Source organism: Gigantopelta aegis, chromosome 8, assembly GCF_016097555.1.
Source record: "Gigantopelta aegis isolate Gae_Host chromosome 8, Gae_host_genome, whole genome shotgun sequence".
NCBI classification, from domain to species: domain Eukaryota; kingdom Metazoa; phylum Mollusca; class Gastropoda; order Neomphalida; family Peltospiridae; genus Gigantopelta; species Gigantopelta aegis.
This window is the reverse complement of record NC_054706.1, coordinates 67,813,049-67,832,801: the sequence shown is the minus strand read 5'-3', so window position 1 is coordinate 67,832,801 and position 19,753 is coordinate 67,813,049. Positions and strand designations below refer to the sequence as shown.

The 19,753-nt window shown below is 32.9% G+C and overlaps 2 protein-coding genes across 7 annotated transcripts in view; one reads left to right on the top strand and one right to left on the bottom strand.

Moving 5' to 3' along the window:
• The first annotated feature begins 75 nt into the window (after positions 1-75).
• LOC121378937 (meiotic recombination protein DMC1/LIM15 homolog) lies at positions 76-9,847 on the top strand. Of its 2 annotated transcripts, XM_041507331.1 has the most exons (14): positions 77-171; positions 1,644-1,708; positions 1,955-1,999; positions 2,827-2,877; positions 3,052-3,147; positions 3,456-3,538; positions 4,111-4,205; positions 4,965-5,037; positions 7,084-7,175; positions 7,953-8,026; positions 8,301-8,415; positions 8,732-8,792; positions 9,232-9,348; positions 9,464-9,847. In XM_041507331.1, the coding sequence occupies exons 2-14, from the start codon at positions 1,655-1,657 to the stop codon at positions 9,531-9,533; spliced, it is 1,026 nt and encodes a 341-aa protein (XP_041363265.1). In that variant the 5' UTR covers positions 77-171; positions 1,644-1,654; the 3' UTR covers positions 9,534-9,847. The 2 variants fall into 2 exon arrangements, 1 of the variants encoding a protein (XP_041363265.1); XR_005958783.1 differs by lacking the exon at positions 8,732-8,792 and having other exon boundaries at positions 76-171.
• Positions 9,848-10,669: 822 nt separating this feature from the next.
• The window catches only part of LOC121379967 (SUN domain-containing protein 2-like), a 41,990-nt gene continuing 32,906 nt past the window's right edge, over positions 10,670-19,753 (bottom strand). For all 5 annotated transcript variants that reach the window (XM_041508667.1, XM_041508669.1, XM_041508666.1 and 2 more), the window contains 4 exons: positions 18,068-18,183; positions 17,519-17,686; positions 17,052-17,147; positions 10,670-13,751 (listed from right to left, as the gene is read on the bottom strand). In XM_041508667.1, the coding sequence (XP_041364601.1) occupies positions 13,635-13,751; positions 17,052-17,147; positions 17,519-17,686; positions 18,068-18,183 (497 nt within the window). In that variant the 3' untranslated portion in view covers positions 10,670-13,634. The remainder of the gene's footprint in view (positions 13,752-17,051; positions 17,148-17,518; positions 17,687-18,067; positions 18,184-19,753) is intronic.

The window sequence follows — 19,753 nt, the reverse complement described above, 5'->3', positions numbered from 1 at the left end:
ATAAGACAAACATGTAATGCGATCGAGACTACACTCCTACCAAAACAGCTATCACGTGATAAATTTTACAGCCCACTCGGTATCATGTGATCAAATTTACAGCAGACGACAAAATTAATCTGTACGATTTTATGGGCCGATCTGAGACTTATATTGATAATTTGTGATTATGTAAGCTGGTAAAATTAAGTAATTACTTAGTTAATAATAATTAAATGAACAGTTTTTAACAAATAGATTAAAACTATAGATTGCTTTCATATTTTTAGTGATACAAAGTGAACACATCACAACTTCAAAGTGTCGGTGGCACAATGCAAATGTCAAAATGTCAATAATAACAATATGCCTATCCCTATATCAATATGTTTCTAGTTGTTAAAAAATCTGTATGTTTAACTTAATAAAATAATATTCAAATAGCAGACGAATATAATGTCTCGGTCGTATATTTATTATTTAATTTGAACAAGAATACCCAAAGATATGATGAACAACACATTTTCGCAAATTGTTCATAGAAATACAGTGTATAGATAACAATAACTATTTTTAACAGCATATAAATATTGTATGAACTGCCTTATAGAGTAAACATATAAGATCCAAGGGCAGATGCAGGATATTTCTTGAAAAATTACGAAAGGGTGGCATGTTGTTTTTTTGTTTGTTTTTTTGCCATTGTCGCATTAGTCATCACTAGCCCTCCCCTTATTGATATGTTGTTGGGGAGGGCTAGAGAGGACTGTAATACTTCGGAAATCGTCGACAACCAAATGGTAGCCTGCTACCATGTCTAAAATACACATTTTTTCCTAAATCTGATGCCACAGAGCATTAGTTTGAATATTCCTGAGTCCAGTCATAACATTAAACTTACCATAGGCCCCTACATGTTATTAACCAGCTAATGCCACTGGAGTCATCTGATGCAATTACCGTCACTTCATTGGCGTAGGAAGGTGCCAAAAAGTTGGGGGACAGGGGGGGGACACACACACACACACATGTATATATAAAGACATGTATAAATATATAATAACCATTGCTGGTGCTACAAAGTGGGGGGCACATACCCCCTCCCCCACTTCCTATGCCAGTGCACCTTATAAACTTTATCCAATGTAGTGTCAATTAATATAATCAATCAATTTTGCTTACCATACTTTAATCTTTAGTTAGTTCTAATGTCAAAATCCAATGCTGTGGTCGGTGGTTAATTTTCTAATAATCATGCCACCTGAGTTCATTAAAGTAACAGCCATTTTTACATAATTTTACAAAAACAAAATTGGAAATCAATAAGGAGAATGCAGCATTTTCCTTTGAACTATTAAATATTATCTAGGTTAACATAATAAAAAATGTTTTTATAAAGTTTTAACTTACCTATATATATAATTCAACTTTATGACATGACAATTGGTGTATAACTTTCAATAACTCTTCAAATAGATGCACTAAAAATCAGTGCATTTTGAAAAACAAGCAAATAATAAAAAAGTTAAATATTTAAGGGGGTAAAATTTTGAATATTAAACTTTGAATGTTTTATTTGTGTGTGTATACATATATATATATACACATGTACAGTATATATGAATTTGTTTAGACTATTTATGTTAGGTTTTAATTACTTTCAGTTTTAATTACAATGGAGGCAGAAGATCAGGTTGTAGAAGAAGATTTAGTGAATGATGATGACGAGGTAAATTCCTATGATTCAGTAAATGTATTTAAGAATAATGAATAATTTCCACACAAGTACCTATTTGTAATCAAGTAAACTACTGAAGTCTTTGTTTTTATAATTTCTTCAATGAAGTCTCTAAATGTATCAAAACAGCAATTTATATCTAAACTCATAATTGTCTAGAAAAAAAGTATTTATAAAAATTAAGTTTCTTTTTGTTTCGCTTACTGCAGTTTATAATAACACATACTTTTGTTTTAGGAATCATTATTTGTTGACATTGACCAACTCCAGAATCATGGCATTGTAAGTACAGCAATATGTTGAATTAGATCATATACCAGTATAATAAAAAAAATACTCAGTATATATATATATATATATATATATATATATAGGCAGTTATCATACTTTATGGTAAAACTAGATGCATATAAATGCTATATTTTTTCCTCACTCTTTTTTTTAAAATTTATTTTTTGAAAGGTGTGTGCGTTAATTTTGATTTCATAGCCAGGTTTGACTACATGTTCACTATTTTGCTGAGAAATATTTTTCATTACATGACCATTATTTTTGCCCGATATAAATAAAAAAACGTCTTGGACAGAGTGAATGTGGTTTAAGAGTTTTTTGGTAGAAATGTAGATGTCATGGTCATTTTTTAAACAAGACCAGAAAAATGTCACTAACAAAAATGAAGAACATTATGATCATCTAAAAAGAGGAAAAGTTATTATTTATGAAGGGAATAAATATCTTCTCTGACATATTCATTGCCATTAATCGCTTACAAACTGTTGTTGAATTTGACAAAATACATTTTCAAGAAAGCTCATTCAAGACATTACATTTTTAATAAATATTTATTTAATTTACCAAAAGAAACCCCACCTGAATTTTTAACATTGTCAAAAAACATTAGCCAAATTCCTAACAATACTGTTTTATTTAGCCCACCCAATAAATACTGAATAATTTTCTATGTCATCATAAATATATCACTAGACAATCTTAATGCCAAATGTTAAAGGAAATATAAACAGAAAAGATAAACATGTACAGTAGTTTATGGTTAATCTATTGGGATCTAATTTTTATTCTTTGTTAATAAATAGTATATTTACTTACAGAATGTAGCTGACATTAAGAAACTAAAGCAGTCAGGAATATGTACAATAAAGGTAAGAAAGAATAACACCCGACGATCAAAACTGTATCCTCGATCAACTCAAGTTTTATATAACTTATGCAACATTTTATTGCTTAAATGTTGATGAACGTTTACAATATAATTGATTGTATGTTAATATTTGTTGATCAATGGTTTGATTTTTTTTTTTTTTTTTTGTGTGTAGGGAATACAAATGACTACACGAAAAAAGTTGTGCAATATTAAAGGCATATCAGAAGCCAAAATGGAGAAGATCAAAGAAGCTGCTGGAAAACTGAATGTGTGTATAAACATAAATGTTAAAACTATTAAAATGGAAAATACATGTATATTTTAAGTCACCATGATTATAATAATCATTACAATAAAATGATATCAAAGAATGTTCTGTAATGGGAATTAAATGAATTTGGAGAATCGGTTCTATTTTGTTAAATAAAAAAAAATATATATATATATATCCTAGGGATTACAGCTTTAAGTTCACATTTAGTACCGTATATTATATCTTAAATTCTACCTGAATAATGTAATAATGATGCCAGTTGTTTTGAAATTACCATTGTTTATGCTTCTTTGTTTTGACAGGATCCTGGATTTTTGACAGCTCTTGAATATGCAGATAAAAGAAAAATGGTTTTTAAAGTATCAAGTGGAAGCCAAGAATTGGAGTATATCATTAATATTGTTTTAGCTGTTTATTGTTATAGTTTCTAAAATAATTTCATACATGAATATGGACATACCTTAACCGTGCAATATTGCAATATTGCAATATTTTCATAAAATATATGATTACAGAATCATGAATTCCCGAATTCATCAAAATGTTGCAAATAATTTATGACATTATAAACCTATTTGTACATAAAGATTTTTTCTAACCACAACAGCTTTGTGTCAAATATATTTAAAAACACAAACAAAAACTTGTCCCTGTTTTAATATTATATAGATCAGACTAAATTATTCACCCACCCACACCCTCTTCATCAATACTTTTTTTTTAAAATGTTACCTACAATGCATTATATTTATGCAAATATAAAGTGCACAGATATTTTGAGACATAATTTTTAACCACATTATCTATTAACATGGGTATAAAAGAACTTTTAATTTCTCTTAAAATTAATTACTAGGCAAATATTCCACTAGGTATTTATTCTTTGAATGGACAAGCTTAATGGGAGTAAATGTATATAATACAGGTAGATTGCAGAATTTTTTTTTTTTCTTACAGTAAATTGCTTCGTGGTGGTATTGAGTCGATGGCAATTACTGAAGCTTTTGGAGAATTCCGGACTGGAAAAACACAGCTGTCACATACACTTTGTGGTAATTAAAATCATGCATGACTATTTGCTTTTAAAAGTCTGTTTATAAACTGTCATTAAATAATATATTGTGTAATGATGTATAACTGTCATTAAATAATATATTGTGCAAGGATACAGGGATAGAATTAACTAGTAATGATAAAAGAATTCCTAATCCCTAAAATTCTTCTATAACAAAGATTTTATTGCATGAAATTAGAGGGATAGTTTGTTGTTCTCTTGTAACTTTTAATAAAAGTATGCTGTAGATTCTCTATTTTGTACATACATGTAGTTTGTTAACATGGAGGCTTATTACTAACTTATCTACATAACTGAACCCCCCACCCCCCAAAAAAAAAAACCCCAAACAAACAACAACAAAAACCCATCAGTCATTTTATCATTATCAATACAAAGAAAATCCAATAGTATTTGTCAAATTACCTGATAATAATTATGATGGGGAAAGCTGAGAATATGGGTGGTGTGGGTGTATTGATGACGTAATTTTAGTGGGATAGTGGTCTTAACATTACAAAATGTTACAAGAGGGACGTGTTATTAAAACAAACACATAAAATTTATTACATAGTTGTTTCCATTCTTCCAGTGTTTTTAACTGTTTTTATTTAACCAATTATACAGGTAGGTCTGTTCAATATATAGACTTGATTGATTTTAAAATTTACATTTTATACTGCACTAAAATGGACATTTACTGGATGTATAACCATTCTGAATTTACTAAAGTGTACTTGTTTTTATTATTTTGTAGTTACTGCACAGCTTCCAGGTGCTAATGGTTATACAGGAGGAAAAGTTGTTTTTATTGATACAGAAAATACATTGTATCCTTTTTACAAACCGCCTATTTTACAAAACGTCTGCAATGAGAAGTTATACCAATAATTCATTTACATATGTTTGACATCTATTTCACGCAGAAAATTACATCATTATGGAAGATGGAGCATTTTAAGGACAAAAGAAAATGAAATATGTGTACTTCAAACTATATTTGTTGTACTATAGTAGAAATAAGAATTGTGGTCGAGTTGTATACATTTATGTGCAAAATTAGGCTTACAATGTTTTGTGAAATTTGGCCCTGGTATGATCTCTAATTTATCATTATTCAAAAAGAAATATTGGTTTGTATTGACTGGAGAAACAAAATTTCTTTTCTTTAAAGGAGGGGACAATTAAGGCATTTGGCCTGGTATGCATATTCAACGATATATAATGCACATTATTGCTTAATATCAACAAGTATAATCATATAGTTAATTAATAAAACGGTTAAATGTGATGGCTATTAAATATAACGGGCGCAGCCATTTTGTACCATCCCAGTGAATATGCCCTCTGGCTAGCTGGTGGTTACGTAATACCTAACTTGTCACGTCGGGAATTAGTCTTCGAACTGAAGAAACAAAACGTACCTGATTTTTGCGGATGCTTCACAATGTTCTGTAATAATATCCATCCTAGTAAGCCAACACCAATTATATATTATTTTTCAATACAAAATAAACCACCACTGTCAAAGTGTTGAGATAACTGTATTATGTTTCGTACATAATTAACCCACGTACTGAAACAATAATTGGGAGTGTTTTCTTGGTAATTGGTCTTTTCTTTCCGTGGCCTGTACCTGTGGTTCCTGAGTGGCATGTGTATATTTAGACGGTCCCCAGACACTGTGTCTAGACACACTAAAAAGATGTGCCTCTTTTATGAAGATCACAGGGTATTGTGTGATAACAGCACAGATACACCTCAAATCGTAATGGACATTACCAACCGCCATGCTTTATTACTGTAAGTAATTCTATAAAACCCTTGATTAAGTAGACTTTCCCATCTAAAATCACAAAACTGACCAATTACGTTGTCCCAAAGAAAAGAAAAGTATCACTTGGGTATCGTGAGTGGTAGTTTTTGCTCGAACGTGCCCTACCAATAGGCCTAATAGTATGCATGTTTTCTTTGGATTTAAAAAAAAAAGAAAAATACTATAACTCCATTTCGTTCTATTGATGTAACCTGAAATATATTTAGTTAAATAGTTTATTATACTATCAAGTCATTTATGTTGTTTTACAAGTCAGGTTGATGAAAGCGAAGCGCCTTGTCATAAATTAGAGCGTTTGTTTACACTGTGCATAGAGGAGATGGACGGAGCTGATGTCACTTCGCTCCAAGCTATACCACCGGACATCACAAAAAGCGAAACAAAATGGCTGCCCCCAGTTAGCAGGAATAATCATGTTTTTTTATTAACTCTAAAATTACGCGTTTTTCATTTGTTAAAGTGACAGTATGTGTTGGTGGTCCGGGTATGCATCTTTCCAACACATAAGGCTCTTGTTTGAGTTGACCCTACCTTTAATATCCCTGGGAAATTCATGCAGTTAATTTTGATAAATATGTTAGTTTGAGGTGGGGGTTTTGCTTAAGGTTTTTTTTTTCCACAGGTGAGGGAGGTACTGGATATTATTTTTTATTTGGTTGGAGGGTGTCTATAAATATATAATACTTTTTTCTCTTCAAATATGTGCTGAGGATAGGTGCAAATTATTTAATGTTAGAAAGAAAATATTAATGTTAGTTATCGCACCTTCATGTAATAATAAGAGTTTCTGCAAACCTGAAATTAAAATAACTACAGTAACTTTAAATCTCCCAATCAGTTGTTTATCCAAGTACTTAAAACTTAAAAATTTGTATATGTAATTTTAAAAATGTTACCGGTATGTATATTTGTGGAGGTGTTATGACAGTGTCTATGTGGGGTTTACTTTTAGGTTTTCTAAAATGTAACTGAAATATATTTTGACTTTAGTAGTGGTATATATGTATTGTACATGTATGTATGTTTCTTAACAAGTCAGTCGACCTGACAGACTTAGAAGTATTGCAGATAGATTTAACTTGGATCAAAATGCAGTCCTTGACAATGTGCTTTATGCAAGAGCTTATACAAGTAAGATACATTGGTATAATCATCTTTAATCAGTTATGTATCAAGCACTAATTAGTAATTTGTTGTGCATCATTATTTTGTCTGAAATTGATATTTGCATGTGGTGACCATTTTTAAACCACCAGGAAACATATTTATATAATACATGTATATATTAGGACAAATGTTAGAAAACAAATTGTTTGTTTAATGTAACCAAAATATTTAATATACCCTGCATTCCTCACCCTTACCTCAGCCGAAATGAATTCCTTTAATATCTAGTGGTGTTAAAACCTACTGACCCCTGAATAATCCCTTCAGAATGCTAAAACTACAAACTATTGTTTTAAATATATAAATAAACTAAAACATATCCCAGATATCTAATGTATCTACATGTATATGCCTTTCCAAATATATATTTATGAAATCTGACCATATCACCACCAGATGGTAAAATATCAGTCCTTTGGTTTACAAATTATTTTTGTGAACCATCCAAATTTGCATCACAAATTCCAATTAAAGGAATAATAACCATTTGAATTGTTTAATATTAAAAGATCTAACAGTTTATGCATCTCCATATACAGTGAAACCTGTCTAAACCGGATCACGCCCGGGGACCTACTGTTTATCTGATTTAAACAGGATCCAGTGTTTAGAGGGTCAAATTTAGAAAAATCACGATCATGAAACTTTGCCCATTATGACAGGGTCTGGTTTAAGACAGGTTTCATTGCAGTTGTTCCTGAAATACATATGGCAATAGTTAACCAATTTTTTTTTTTACAGGTGAGCATCAGTATGAACTAATGGACTATGTTGCTGCAAAATTTTATGAAGAACCTGGGGTATTCAAATTATTGGTATGTCAAAGGTTATTTTTGATGACTCCTTACCGAATTGATTACTTTAATGGGTAGGCCTGAATGTGGAAGGTTCTGGGAAATTAGTCGAGCTTCAGTGTTTTTCAACCCTCTGGGCTCTTTTACTCTATAAGGGCAGCACTAAAAATATCGCTGAATAAAGGTATGATTCAACAAGAGATGAAAAATCACTTACCCACTACTGAATTAATAACTGGAATAATACTGTTCCATACAGTCATAATTTAATAAGAAATAAAATGTCCTATTGTAGATTGTTGACTCCATAATGGCATTGTTTAGAGTGGACTTTTGTGGGAGAGGAGAGTTAGCAGATCGTCAACAAAAACTAGCACAACTTCTCTCAAGACTACAAAAAACTGCTGAAGGTAAATTTTTGAATAACATATCTTTGTAGTTATTACATCCTAGACACTAGCAAAATACTTAGTTTTTTAGCTTGCTAGCAAAATACTTATTTTTTTTTGGGCTTGCTTAAAATTTTATATTTCAGTAACCTGAAACCCATGTTACAGCCAAACAGCTTTTAAAGAAATGTAGACAATCGTAAGTTAGTATTATGCTATTAAATTTGACCATTTAATAATATGAGATTTTATAGTAAAATAGCAAAATTATCTGTAAAAGAAAAAAAAAAAAAAAAAAATCAATATGAATGGTTAAAACTATTACAGTATTTTGCAGAGTATAATGTGGCTGTATTTGTTACAAACCAAATGACTGCCGATCCTGGTGCTGGTATGACGTAAGTTTTAAAATAATTTTAAAGATACATATCAAGTTATAGATTGTAAATTTCTACAGAAACCATAACATTGATGTCACACATACTATCGTAAAATTTAACTGATGATGATTTCACTGGGTCTCATTGTTTAAAACACAATTATTGACTATCGGTAATAAATAGGATATAAAACTTGCTACCATTTGAAATAGGTTTCATCAGTCAGTCACTTAAGCACCTAACTAAATAAAACAATTTTTCTGGAGACACAAATTTTATTTAAAATGTTTAATAATTTACATATTTGCAAACAGCATTAAAATTAATTGTTTTTAAAAAGTTAGGTGCATACCTTAAAAGTTATAATGAACTAAATTATTACTTCATACCTACATGTACATGTACAGGTACTGCAAATTGCACCAAAGATTAAATTTAATTTTGGAATACTTTTTAGTTTCCAAGCCGATCCAAAGAAGCCAATTGGAGGACACATCTTAGCACATGCCTCTACCACCAGAATATCCCTAAGGAAGGGCAGAGGTGAAAACCGAATTGCAAAAATATATGACAGGTACTCGGTTTTCGGTTATCCTTGTTGCTGAATAAAACTTTAGTTTTTTCTTAGAACATTTTGATATGAAAACTGGTATCAAACATTTAATATACAATTTCAATTTATTTTTCAGTCCTGACCTACCTGAAAATGAAGCTACATTTGCTATAAGTGGAGGAGGAATAACCGATTCAAAGGAATAATTGACAATTCTGCTGCCATCACTCTTGAATATACTTTTACAAATGCATGTAGGAGATTAAGAAAGATATACGAATGTGCATGAATCTATGACACTTTTTATTTATAAAGATCCATTATAAATAGTGACAAATAAGACCAGATTTGAGTAAACCAATACCTTTTGTTAGCATGAATATGTGTGAGATTTCCTATCATGTAAATATTGCAGTTTTGTTAAAATACAACATATTTATTTAATATATTTATATGGTCTTAGGCACAGAAGTGACTAATTAATGTTGTTATTATTGAATAACATTGTTGTTACAACATAGGTATAGAGTTTGTTTTCTATCTCAGAGAAATGAAATAAGGTTATTATATTTTGCATTTATGTAAATTAAAAAATTCCAGAAATAGTGGTCTTTGGGAAAATATCACTGTCAGGTTGTAATAATGTAGAACCACCAACCCATATAAAGTAAAAAAAGTAAAGTTTATTTTATTTAACGACGCCACTAGAGCACATTGATTTTTTATCTTATCATCGGCTATTGGACGTCAAACATATGGTCATTCTGACACTGTTTTTAGAGGAAACCCGCTGTTGCCACATAGGCTACTCTTTTTACGACAGGCAGCAAGGGATCTTTTATTTGCGCTTCCCACAGGCATAGCACAAACCATGGCCTTTGTTGAACCAGTTATGGATCACTGGTCGGTGCAAGTGGTTTACACCTACCCACTGAGCCTTGCGGAGCACTCACTCAGGGTTTGGAGTCGGTATCTGGATTAAAAATCCCATGCCTCGACTGGGATCCGAACCCAGTACCTACCAGCCTGTAGACCGATGGCCTGCCACGACGCCGGTCCCCAATATAAAGAGTTCAGTTATGTGTTCCACAAAAACAAGACACAAAATACTATATAAAGTAAAAACTTCTAAATATTTAAAATTTTAAACACCTTTATCATTAGAATATTAAAGTAGTTAAATCTACATATATAATATTTATAAAGTTTAACTGTTAACTTGAACTACACTGACATGTGTAAAATATATTATTTAAAACAGGGAGATTGGGTCGATATATATATGGTGATAATGAGCATCTACTCAAACCTTTAAAAATGAGTCAAAACAAACATTGCTAAATTATGATAAGATTTCTTTATTTATGAACTATGGATACTGTATAAATGAATGATAATAAATGAAGCATTCTATTAGTATAACATAGTATATAATAAATTAAGCAAACACGACAAAAACTAACAATAAAAATATTCTAGTTCACCAGGAATAGTTATGCTAGAGACATATTTTAAAGAAACTAAAGAAAATAAGTTAATAGATATGCCAAAAAAAGAGAAAGATTCTCATTGTGTAAACCTGCTCCACATTCTGAACATATTTGCACTCGGGGAAGATTGCTTGGATATACTTGGTGATCATATACATCACAACAAGAGAGGAGATCACCTAAAATCATCTGTTTCCAGGACAGATTCTCTTGTAAAAAGATTCAGGACAGTCAGTTAAAATGTGGTTTTCAAACAATGTGGACCCTTAACATAAAGTAGTAATTTTGTATGCATGTATCATTTACCATTTAAATTGAAAGCTAAAATTAACCATCCATTCCAATACTATTACCCTGTTTAAAAGAAGAGAGATCTTGATGTTTTCAAATTTACTGAAAAATCAGTTTTAAAAATCAACATAATTAAGTGCTATATGTATGCATTACACTGCTTTATAGATATCAATAAATTTAAAGTTTCTTAATTCCCCACATAGAACACGTTATATTTTTAGTGTCAACAACCAAATGTACAGTAATATTGATAAAACAAAAACAAAACTGAATAATATTGCACAATACTAACAATAGTTTTGCCTATATAATAATAATTTAAAAATAACAAATTTAACAACCAAAACCAAGGCAATGTATTTTGATATAATATACATCTTGTGGTTAATGATACAAATTTACTGAAATATATAATGTATTGCAACACAGATCTTGTGAAAAGGCAGAGATTTAGGATAGATAAATAAAATATAAAAGAAAAAAGAAGTAGCCTGTTGGACACTATTTGATTTTAGATACTGAAGACGCAGAGTTAATGCATTACAACTGCCAAGTTGACTTTAAAAGAAAGCTCCCTGAAACAAATAACCGATAAAATGCTGTACAGTTAAAATCTATTCTAAAAGTTCACACCAACTATAGGAATAATTTTTAAAAACCCACATAATATTTAGCACAATTCTTCTATTGCCATGTATGGTGTTGGTTATGTTTGCCACTTTATTTGACAATCTCCAAAGCAAAAGAGTGAGATTAACACAAATGAGATTCACATATATCGCATCATGAACACAACACTTGAATAAATATGCAGGTTAAAAAAACAAAAGACATACACATTAAAACAAAAGGAATATATATATTATAAGACACTTTAAGAACAACAGTGGAATGGAGATGGATGAATGACCTAGCATTAGGATATTAATGAACTAGTATTAGAATATGGTTTATATAATGATATGCCATAGACAATAATATACAAGAAGTGCACCCAACTGTGAATCTGGCTCAAGTAAGTTCTACAAAAAATCCATTTAGCTGTGTATAGATGGACGGATGGACAAACGTAAAAATTTTATTTTGATGGCCAATCAACAACCAGATGTAGCCATATTGTTCTTAAAGCTTAACAATTTAGTAAAATGTTTCACCTTTGGGTTGTTTATGAAATACTAACTTTGTGTAACAAAATTGTGAGACTTTAAAATTTTAAATTATTTTTACTATTTGGCAAGGATATAATATGCAACAGAAAGATTAAATGATTTGCCAAGGGTGGTATAAGAGAACTGTTTAAACATAATGACTAAGGATTTGTGGTATATGTAAATTAAAGCATCTAATGCCAATTCATATTTCAAACTTCACCCTGAAAGTCCAGCTAATTTTTCAACCCTTTTAACTGACTGCATAAATATTGCTTTTTAATGAACATTCAAAAGTACAAATATTTACACCACGCATAATATACTAATATAGTGAATGTTACAAATCACAAAGACATATTTAATACAAGGACATCAATAAAGCACTAATGAGAAGTGGGAATATTTTTTTTATATCTTTTTTTTAGAATTCAATAATACACCAAAATGGCAAAAAATACCAGTACAAATAAAGTCAAAAAATTAAGTCAAATGTTAGATAATCATTGCCAGTCACAAGAGGTAGGGTTTTGTTTTTTTTCCGTTTTTTTTTTTTTTTTTTTTTTATAAAGGAAAGTCCATACTTTTCAATTAAATGGCATTAAATAATACATGTTTAATGACACCAGAAAGCACATATTATTTGATGCCACCAATATGAAATTTAAAACCATAGTCAATTAAATCGGAGAGTAATTTGAATGTTATTTGATTCTGTGACTGTCTATACTGACAGTTATTCCAATGCGGTTGAGATTCTCTGTTTAATATGAAAATTTTATAGATCTTTGAACCAAATTTGTTTTTAGATATGAAAAGTTTGATGGAAGACTAACCTAAAATGTTTTTGAAAACCAACTACTTACTATCAAGATTTTGTTTTAATGTTAGAGTGAATTGTTTTTCTCGGACCTCCCACTATCGGTGGAATATTTAAACCAAGTTGGGGGGGGCACGCAGAAGATACTGTTCAAGTAGTGGTTGGATGCATATGCATGACTCAATAACTTGGGAAAAAGCCAGCAAGGCAAACTGATTCTTTTAATTAACAATTTAAAGTTAACAGTTATATTTGATGTTTCTGTTCACATTTGTAAATATTAAACAGAGAAAATGCAACACCAGTGTCTAAAATTTGATTATTTTTCTGTTGCTTTTTTGACAATGATTACCATTATTTGGGTATACACATAATAAAGATACTGCACGTGAAGTAGAATATGTGAGAATCTGATCTATTTGTTTAGCTGATGATTACACTAGTTTTTGGTTGGGGTTTTTAATATCAGGACCATATTGGTACATTCTTGCCACTGTCACAATGTACTGACTTTTGTCTGGTCTTTTGACAGTGTTATTTACTGAAGCAATCATTCTATTTTTTGTATGGCATTCCATGAACACGGAATCGATACAAACAGGTGTATTCTGGATTGCCATGGTTACTCAATATTCTTAGCTCAACAATGGGGTAGAAGTCCAGTTGCACAGCCTGAAAAAAAAAAAATAATAATAATGTGATTTAATTTTTTGGATCAAACTTCTAAACACAAATTTTATAAATACAAACATGAAGCCTTTTGTAGGGATGATACAAAAGACACAACTGTAATATTCATTAAGCAATATATTTTATATTTTATATATATATATATGTTATTACCAGTGTTTTTCGGTATCGTCAATATCATATATTAGGAATAAAAATTGTATTATGCGAGCCTCTGGCGAGCATAATACATTATTTTTATTCCTAATATATGATACTGACAATACCGAAATACACGAGGGTAATAATCTCTTTATCATATAAGCTCAAGCTTAATACAACGTGTTTTTGTAAACTTTAATTCCAGTCCGCCATTACTAGATATTCAAATGATGTAAGAATATGTGGCGCGGGGTATTTTTTTAATGGAAATGACGTCAAACTCGAATGTCATTTTGGATGTCCTTACATCAAAATAAAGTTATGCCTAACGTTTTTTGAACGCTGGACAGCTTTCAGTGTCAAATTGCCATTGCAATGTTTTTATTTGATGACTATGAATGCATACGTCAATCATGGAGTGTCACCCAAGTACGTTTGCTTAAATGTCAATGAACCTAGTGCCGAGACCTCGACTAATTTACATCTAATTTGCAAAGTTATCAAATTCTTAAAGTATGTGATCTAAAAAATATCACATACTTTGATTGCACTGAAAATGTAAGATACAATATGATAAATATATATATATATATATATATATATATATATATATATATATATATACTCTTCAAAAGAAGAAACGCAAAACCACATTGTCGTAACATTTGGAGAATTGATTTAATTATTGAATGGTGAGTCCGATAATTACCAAATGTTGCAGGATTGTTCACAATTCACTCTAGTCCATTGTGAGTAAGTGATAGGACACACCACCAAGGTCAAGGTCATCTGGAGTCAATACCGGGTGTGGCCTCCGCGTGTGTTGACAACTGCCTGGCACCGCCTGCCCATTGAAGCAACCAGATGACGGATGACGTCCCGGGGGATGGTGGCCCACTCGGCCTGCAAGGCTGCTGCCAGCTCGGGCAGGGTCTGGGGCTGTGGTTGTCGCTGTCGGAGGCGTCGGTCCAACTCGTCCCATAGATGCTCAATTGGGTTCAAATCCGGTGATATCGATGGCCAAGGAAGGACATTAATGTTGTTGTTCTGTAGGAAAGCCGTTGTGAGACGTGCTGTGTGAGGCCTGGCGTTGTCATGTTGGAACACTGCGTTGGCCATAACTGGAACGATGTGTGGCCGGAGGATCTGGTCAATGTAGCCCTGTGCATTCAGGTTGCCATGCACGTGGACCAGGTCAGTTCTGCCAGTGTGTGAGATGGCTGCCCACACCATGACACTAACCCCGCCGAATCTGTCCACTTCCTGCACGCAGTTTGCCGCATAACGTTCACCACGACGCCTATACACGCGACATCTTCCATCATGACGTCGGAGCAGAAATCGGGACTCGTCACTGAACCACACCTGTCTCCATCGCAGTTGAGGCCATTGTCGATGAATCTGGCACCACTGCAGTCGGAGTCGACGGTGTTGTGGTGTTAAGATGACACCTCGAACTGGACGTCTGGCACGAATTCCTACCTCACGTAGGCGGTTCCGTACGGTCTGGTCGGATATCCTGCGCAAACCTGGTATTGCTGCGGCTGTGGAGGTGGCAGTAGTCAATCGTTCCCGAAGGTGGCGTACCCGGATGTAGCGGTCCTGCCCGGGGTAGTGACCCGTGGTCGACCGGATCTAGGGAGGTCACGTGTTGATCCATGTTGCTGGTAACGGTCCCACAGTCTGGAGATGGTGCTTGGGGACACATGGAATGCCCTGGCAACGGCCGTTCTGGATTCGCCTGCGTCTAGTCGGCCGATGGCATTGTTTCTCTGCGGTTCACTGAGACGTGGCATGTCCTGGATTGTCAACTGTCGGCCAGATACAGAGGCCAGGCAAGCGAACACCCTGCACTTTTATACTGTCGGTGTTCATGTTGCACGTGCAGACAATGCACGTGCAGTGGTGACATGGTTTGCACGTGGCTGCGTTTTTGCGAATATTCACATTTTGGAACTTTATTGTACAGTAGCTGCGTTTTATCGAATGTAACCGTGGGAATGTGTTTGGGACATGCAATGACCTTATATTCACAAAGCATGAAACGGTAGGAAACATAAAATCGGAGTTATAACCCATTTGTACCCTTTTGCGTTTCTTTTTTTGAAGAGTATATATATATATATATATATACATATATATACAGTAGAATTTCATTGGCTCGAACGCCCAACGGTTGAACCTGACGGTATTCTCGAACCAAAAACAAAGTCCCGATTTTTCTTTCTATTAAACCCTTTTATTTTGGTGCTGATTGGTCGAATACCCCAGGGTCGAACAGAAGCTTTCTCTCGAACTGATTTATTGGTCCGAACTGTAAAATTAAATATATTTAGCTCGAACAGCTAAGTCTGTGCAAAGAAATATATATATATATATATATAAAAATTTATGTAGGAATTTTTCATCGACATGGATGCAGCCTAACGGTAGAAAAAACGTCTGAAAGTTATTGAGCTGATCTTTTTGGCACCTAACACAACCGGTCAAACACAGCCAATGGACCAAGGCGTGATAAACAACCTGAAAAGCCCCTACAAACAACTTGCTATCATGAAGCAGCCCCATACAGCAGACAGAAACATAAACGTGCTAATTACGGTACTGGATGCAATGTATTTGATGCAGGTGACACACAAAACAATAGCCAATTGTTTCCGTCACGCCAAGTTTGTTTCCAGCTCTAATGACGACACGACTGTGAATGGAGTTTTATATATTCTCCATTATATAAATTTGTCAATCGTATTTGTTTATTAACGCTGATAAATAATTGTTACAAATATATATCTCATCCAACATTTGACGGCGACTTCGTTACTCATGAGTCAATCGGATCATCTTGCCCAAGCCGGTTTTATGGAAATATGCGAAGTTGTCCGATTGCTTTTTGTGTTACAGAAGCACCCGATAACGGCCGAATGCATGGTTCGAACTACCCGATGGGTCGAACAGATTTTGATGCACCGACAGTGTTCGAGCCAATGAGATTCTACTGTATATATATATATATATATATATATATATATATATATATATATATATATATATATATATATATATATATATAGAGGCATCTTCAACAATTTATACTAACAAAGGCAATACTATACATGTTCCGTTAACAAAATTGACACGTACCTGTACTGGGAAAAACTGGACAGGGTTTCCTTCTTGGTTGTAGGTGTAGTTGCCTAAATGTTTTCCCTTTTCAACTTCACGTTCATTCGTCAAACCCTGAAACACAGGCAGTCATTACTAAAATTCCTGTCAAATTCAGATTACAGATCAGAGATTTGGCCAAACTATGTAATTAATAGATATGCCTCAAATATTAGTTGGGATTTTTACTTTCCAAGAGCAGCTTTGTAATTCGCAAGAATTTGATAATTTTCAGTGATGGCAACAACATTGTCTCAAAATTATGATGAATCGAATTTGGACATCTATTACATGACGGAAAATTTTACTGCTTTAATAACAACTATGACCACTGCTAAATGTAGCCTTTTAGAATCCTTCCGGTTGGACTTTTATCTTTCTACACCTAACACCCATGACAGATTTTCATTATCTCACAACTCTATTAAAAATCATATATTACTTACAATCACAGAAAAGTCTTTGGGTGCACTGTCCACATTTCCTGCTGGTGATAACAGTCTAGAAATATGCTCCAAGGTGAAGCCTGTTGGCTGGACGGCAGTGGCCAGCTGTATAACTAGGTAACCACGGGAACCCTTGAATGCCCAGCACTGACCAGGGTAGACATCAGGCTAAAAATGAAAATCAACTTTCATAAGGTGTCACTTGGAAAACAAATTATTAATTTTTATCCATTCCACAGCAATATGCAATTATTTCCAAACAAAATGTTTCTATAGCCATACTTGTAAAGAATAGATAATCAGTGTTTCTGCCAGAAAGAAATGTGTGGGTATGGCGCTATGGAATTGAATGCAACCACAGACAACAGGGGATATGGGTGACCTCCTCCAGAAAGAAAATGGGTTATGTTTAGGGTTAAGAAAATCATACATTAATGATAAAGAGTAATTAATTTTGTCAAAAGGTTAACTTTTTTTTTTAAATCTGCAAAATAATCTGGGTATGGTGCTATACCCATTTACCCTCTGGCAGAAACCCTGATAATTCACCTGAATGACTGTTCTTGGAGAGTTGGACGCATACCACAGAGGTATTCCAAATATGCTGACAAGTGCTGTCTTTTTGTAGTAAGTGACAGAACACCGGATACTAATGATACTGCCACCTGAAGAATGAAAATAAGTCAAGTCAGTGATCATATTTAGGCAGGTCAATATGAAAAAAAGCTAAAAGTTTGTTTTGTTTAACGACACCACTAGAACACATTGATTTATTAATCATCAGCTATTAGATGTCAAACATTTGTAATTTTGTCTAATTTTAGAGGAAACCCACTACATTTTTCCATTAGTAGCAAGGAATCTTTTATATGCACCATCCCACAGACAGGATAGCACATACCATGGCCGTTGATATATACCAGTCGTGGTGCACTGGCTTGAACGAGAAATAGTTCAATGGGCCCCACCAATGGGCATCGACTGACCATGTATCAGGCAAGCAATTTACATCTACATCCCGTCCCGGTTAATATGAAAAAACCCAGTGCATCATCCAATCTAATTAAAATTAGCTCCACTATTACATGTGGATCTAACACCAGCCAGTTGGAGCTCATGTCCACAAATCAAAACCTTACTTGCAGAATCCTGCCAGTGATTTAAAACTAACAACACTGCATAGTCCCCAATGTCCAGGTAACATTTCGTCTGTAAATAATAATTTAAATATTGACCAATCACACTTCGCCTTTTATAACGTTATTTGGGAGCATACAAATTCTAAAAATATTGGGCGAGTCTATTTTAGTGGCCGCAGTACAGCGAACCATACCAATACGTACGGGGTGGGTTATCAGTCTTCAATTTTACATTAAAAATTATTTATTTATTTATATAAAAAAAAAAAACTAAAACAGTCTTCAGTTTTACATTACAAATTATTTATTTTATAAAATAAAACATCTTTTAAGGCATTCGTAATTCACACAAAACATGTCGTATACCCTCAGGATAATTCGGAATGTTTTCAAATTATTTTTAAATCACTGGCAGGATTCTGCAAGTAAGGTTTTGATTGGTGGACATGAGCTCCAACTGGCTGATGTTAGATCCACATGTAATAGTGGAGCTAATTTTAATTAGATTGTACATCATCTACTTATTACTTGATAAGCATCAAAACCAAGTACAAAAATGTACATTCCTCTTTGTTTTGCCTGAAGTATATAACTGGGTGACTGCATACTACAAGTATATGCTGAACACAGTTTTGTAGTATGTTATATGGGTTTTCTTTATTCTTCTAACTGTAACTAAATAAATTGTGTTTTATTAAAACAGGAGTCTGTGCTTATAGAACTTTATAATCTAGACTTAAATCTTTAACCACATCACATGGGTGCAGTTTGAACACACTGTCAATGTTCTATTTAAGCACAAAGCCAGAATCTTGCAACTTGACCAAAAACTAAGACATGTCATCTACAAATAACGAGTCAAGGGGAAACTGAATCTCATAAACTAATTTTCCACATCTGCTTGATGTGTTTACTTGTTCTGTGTAACAAACACAAAATTATGAACCACAATGTTTAACATAGCAAAACTGAGTTTCAACAATTTCATTAAGTAAAAAATAAAAGCTAACATATTAATTCTGTTAACAATGTTTACAAAATTGTGCCTATCTTACCACACGAAAGCACAATAGAGAATATAACAAAACAGATCAAT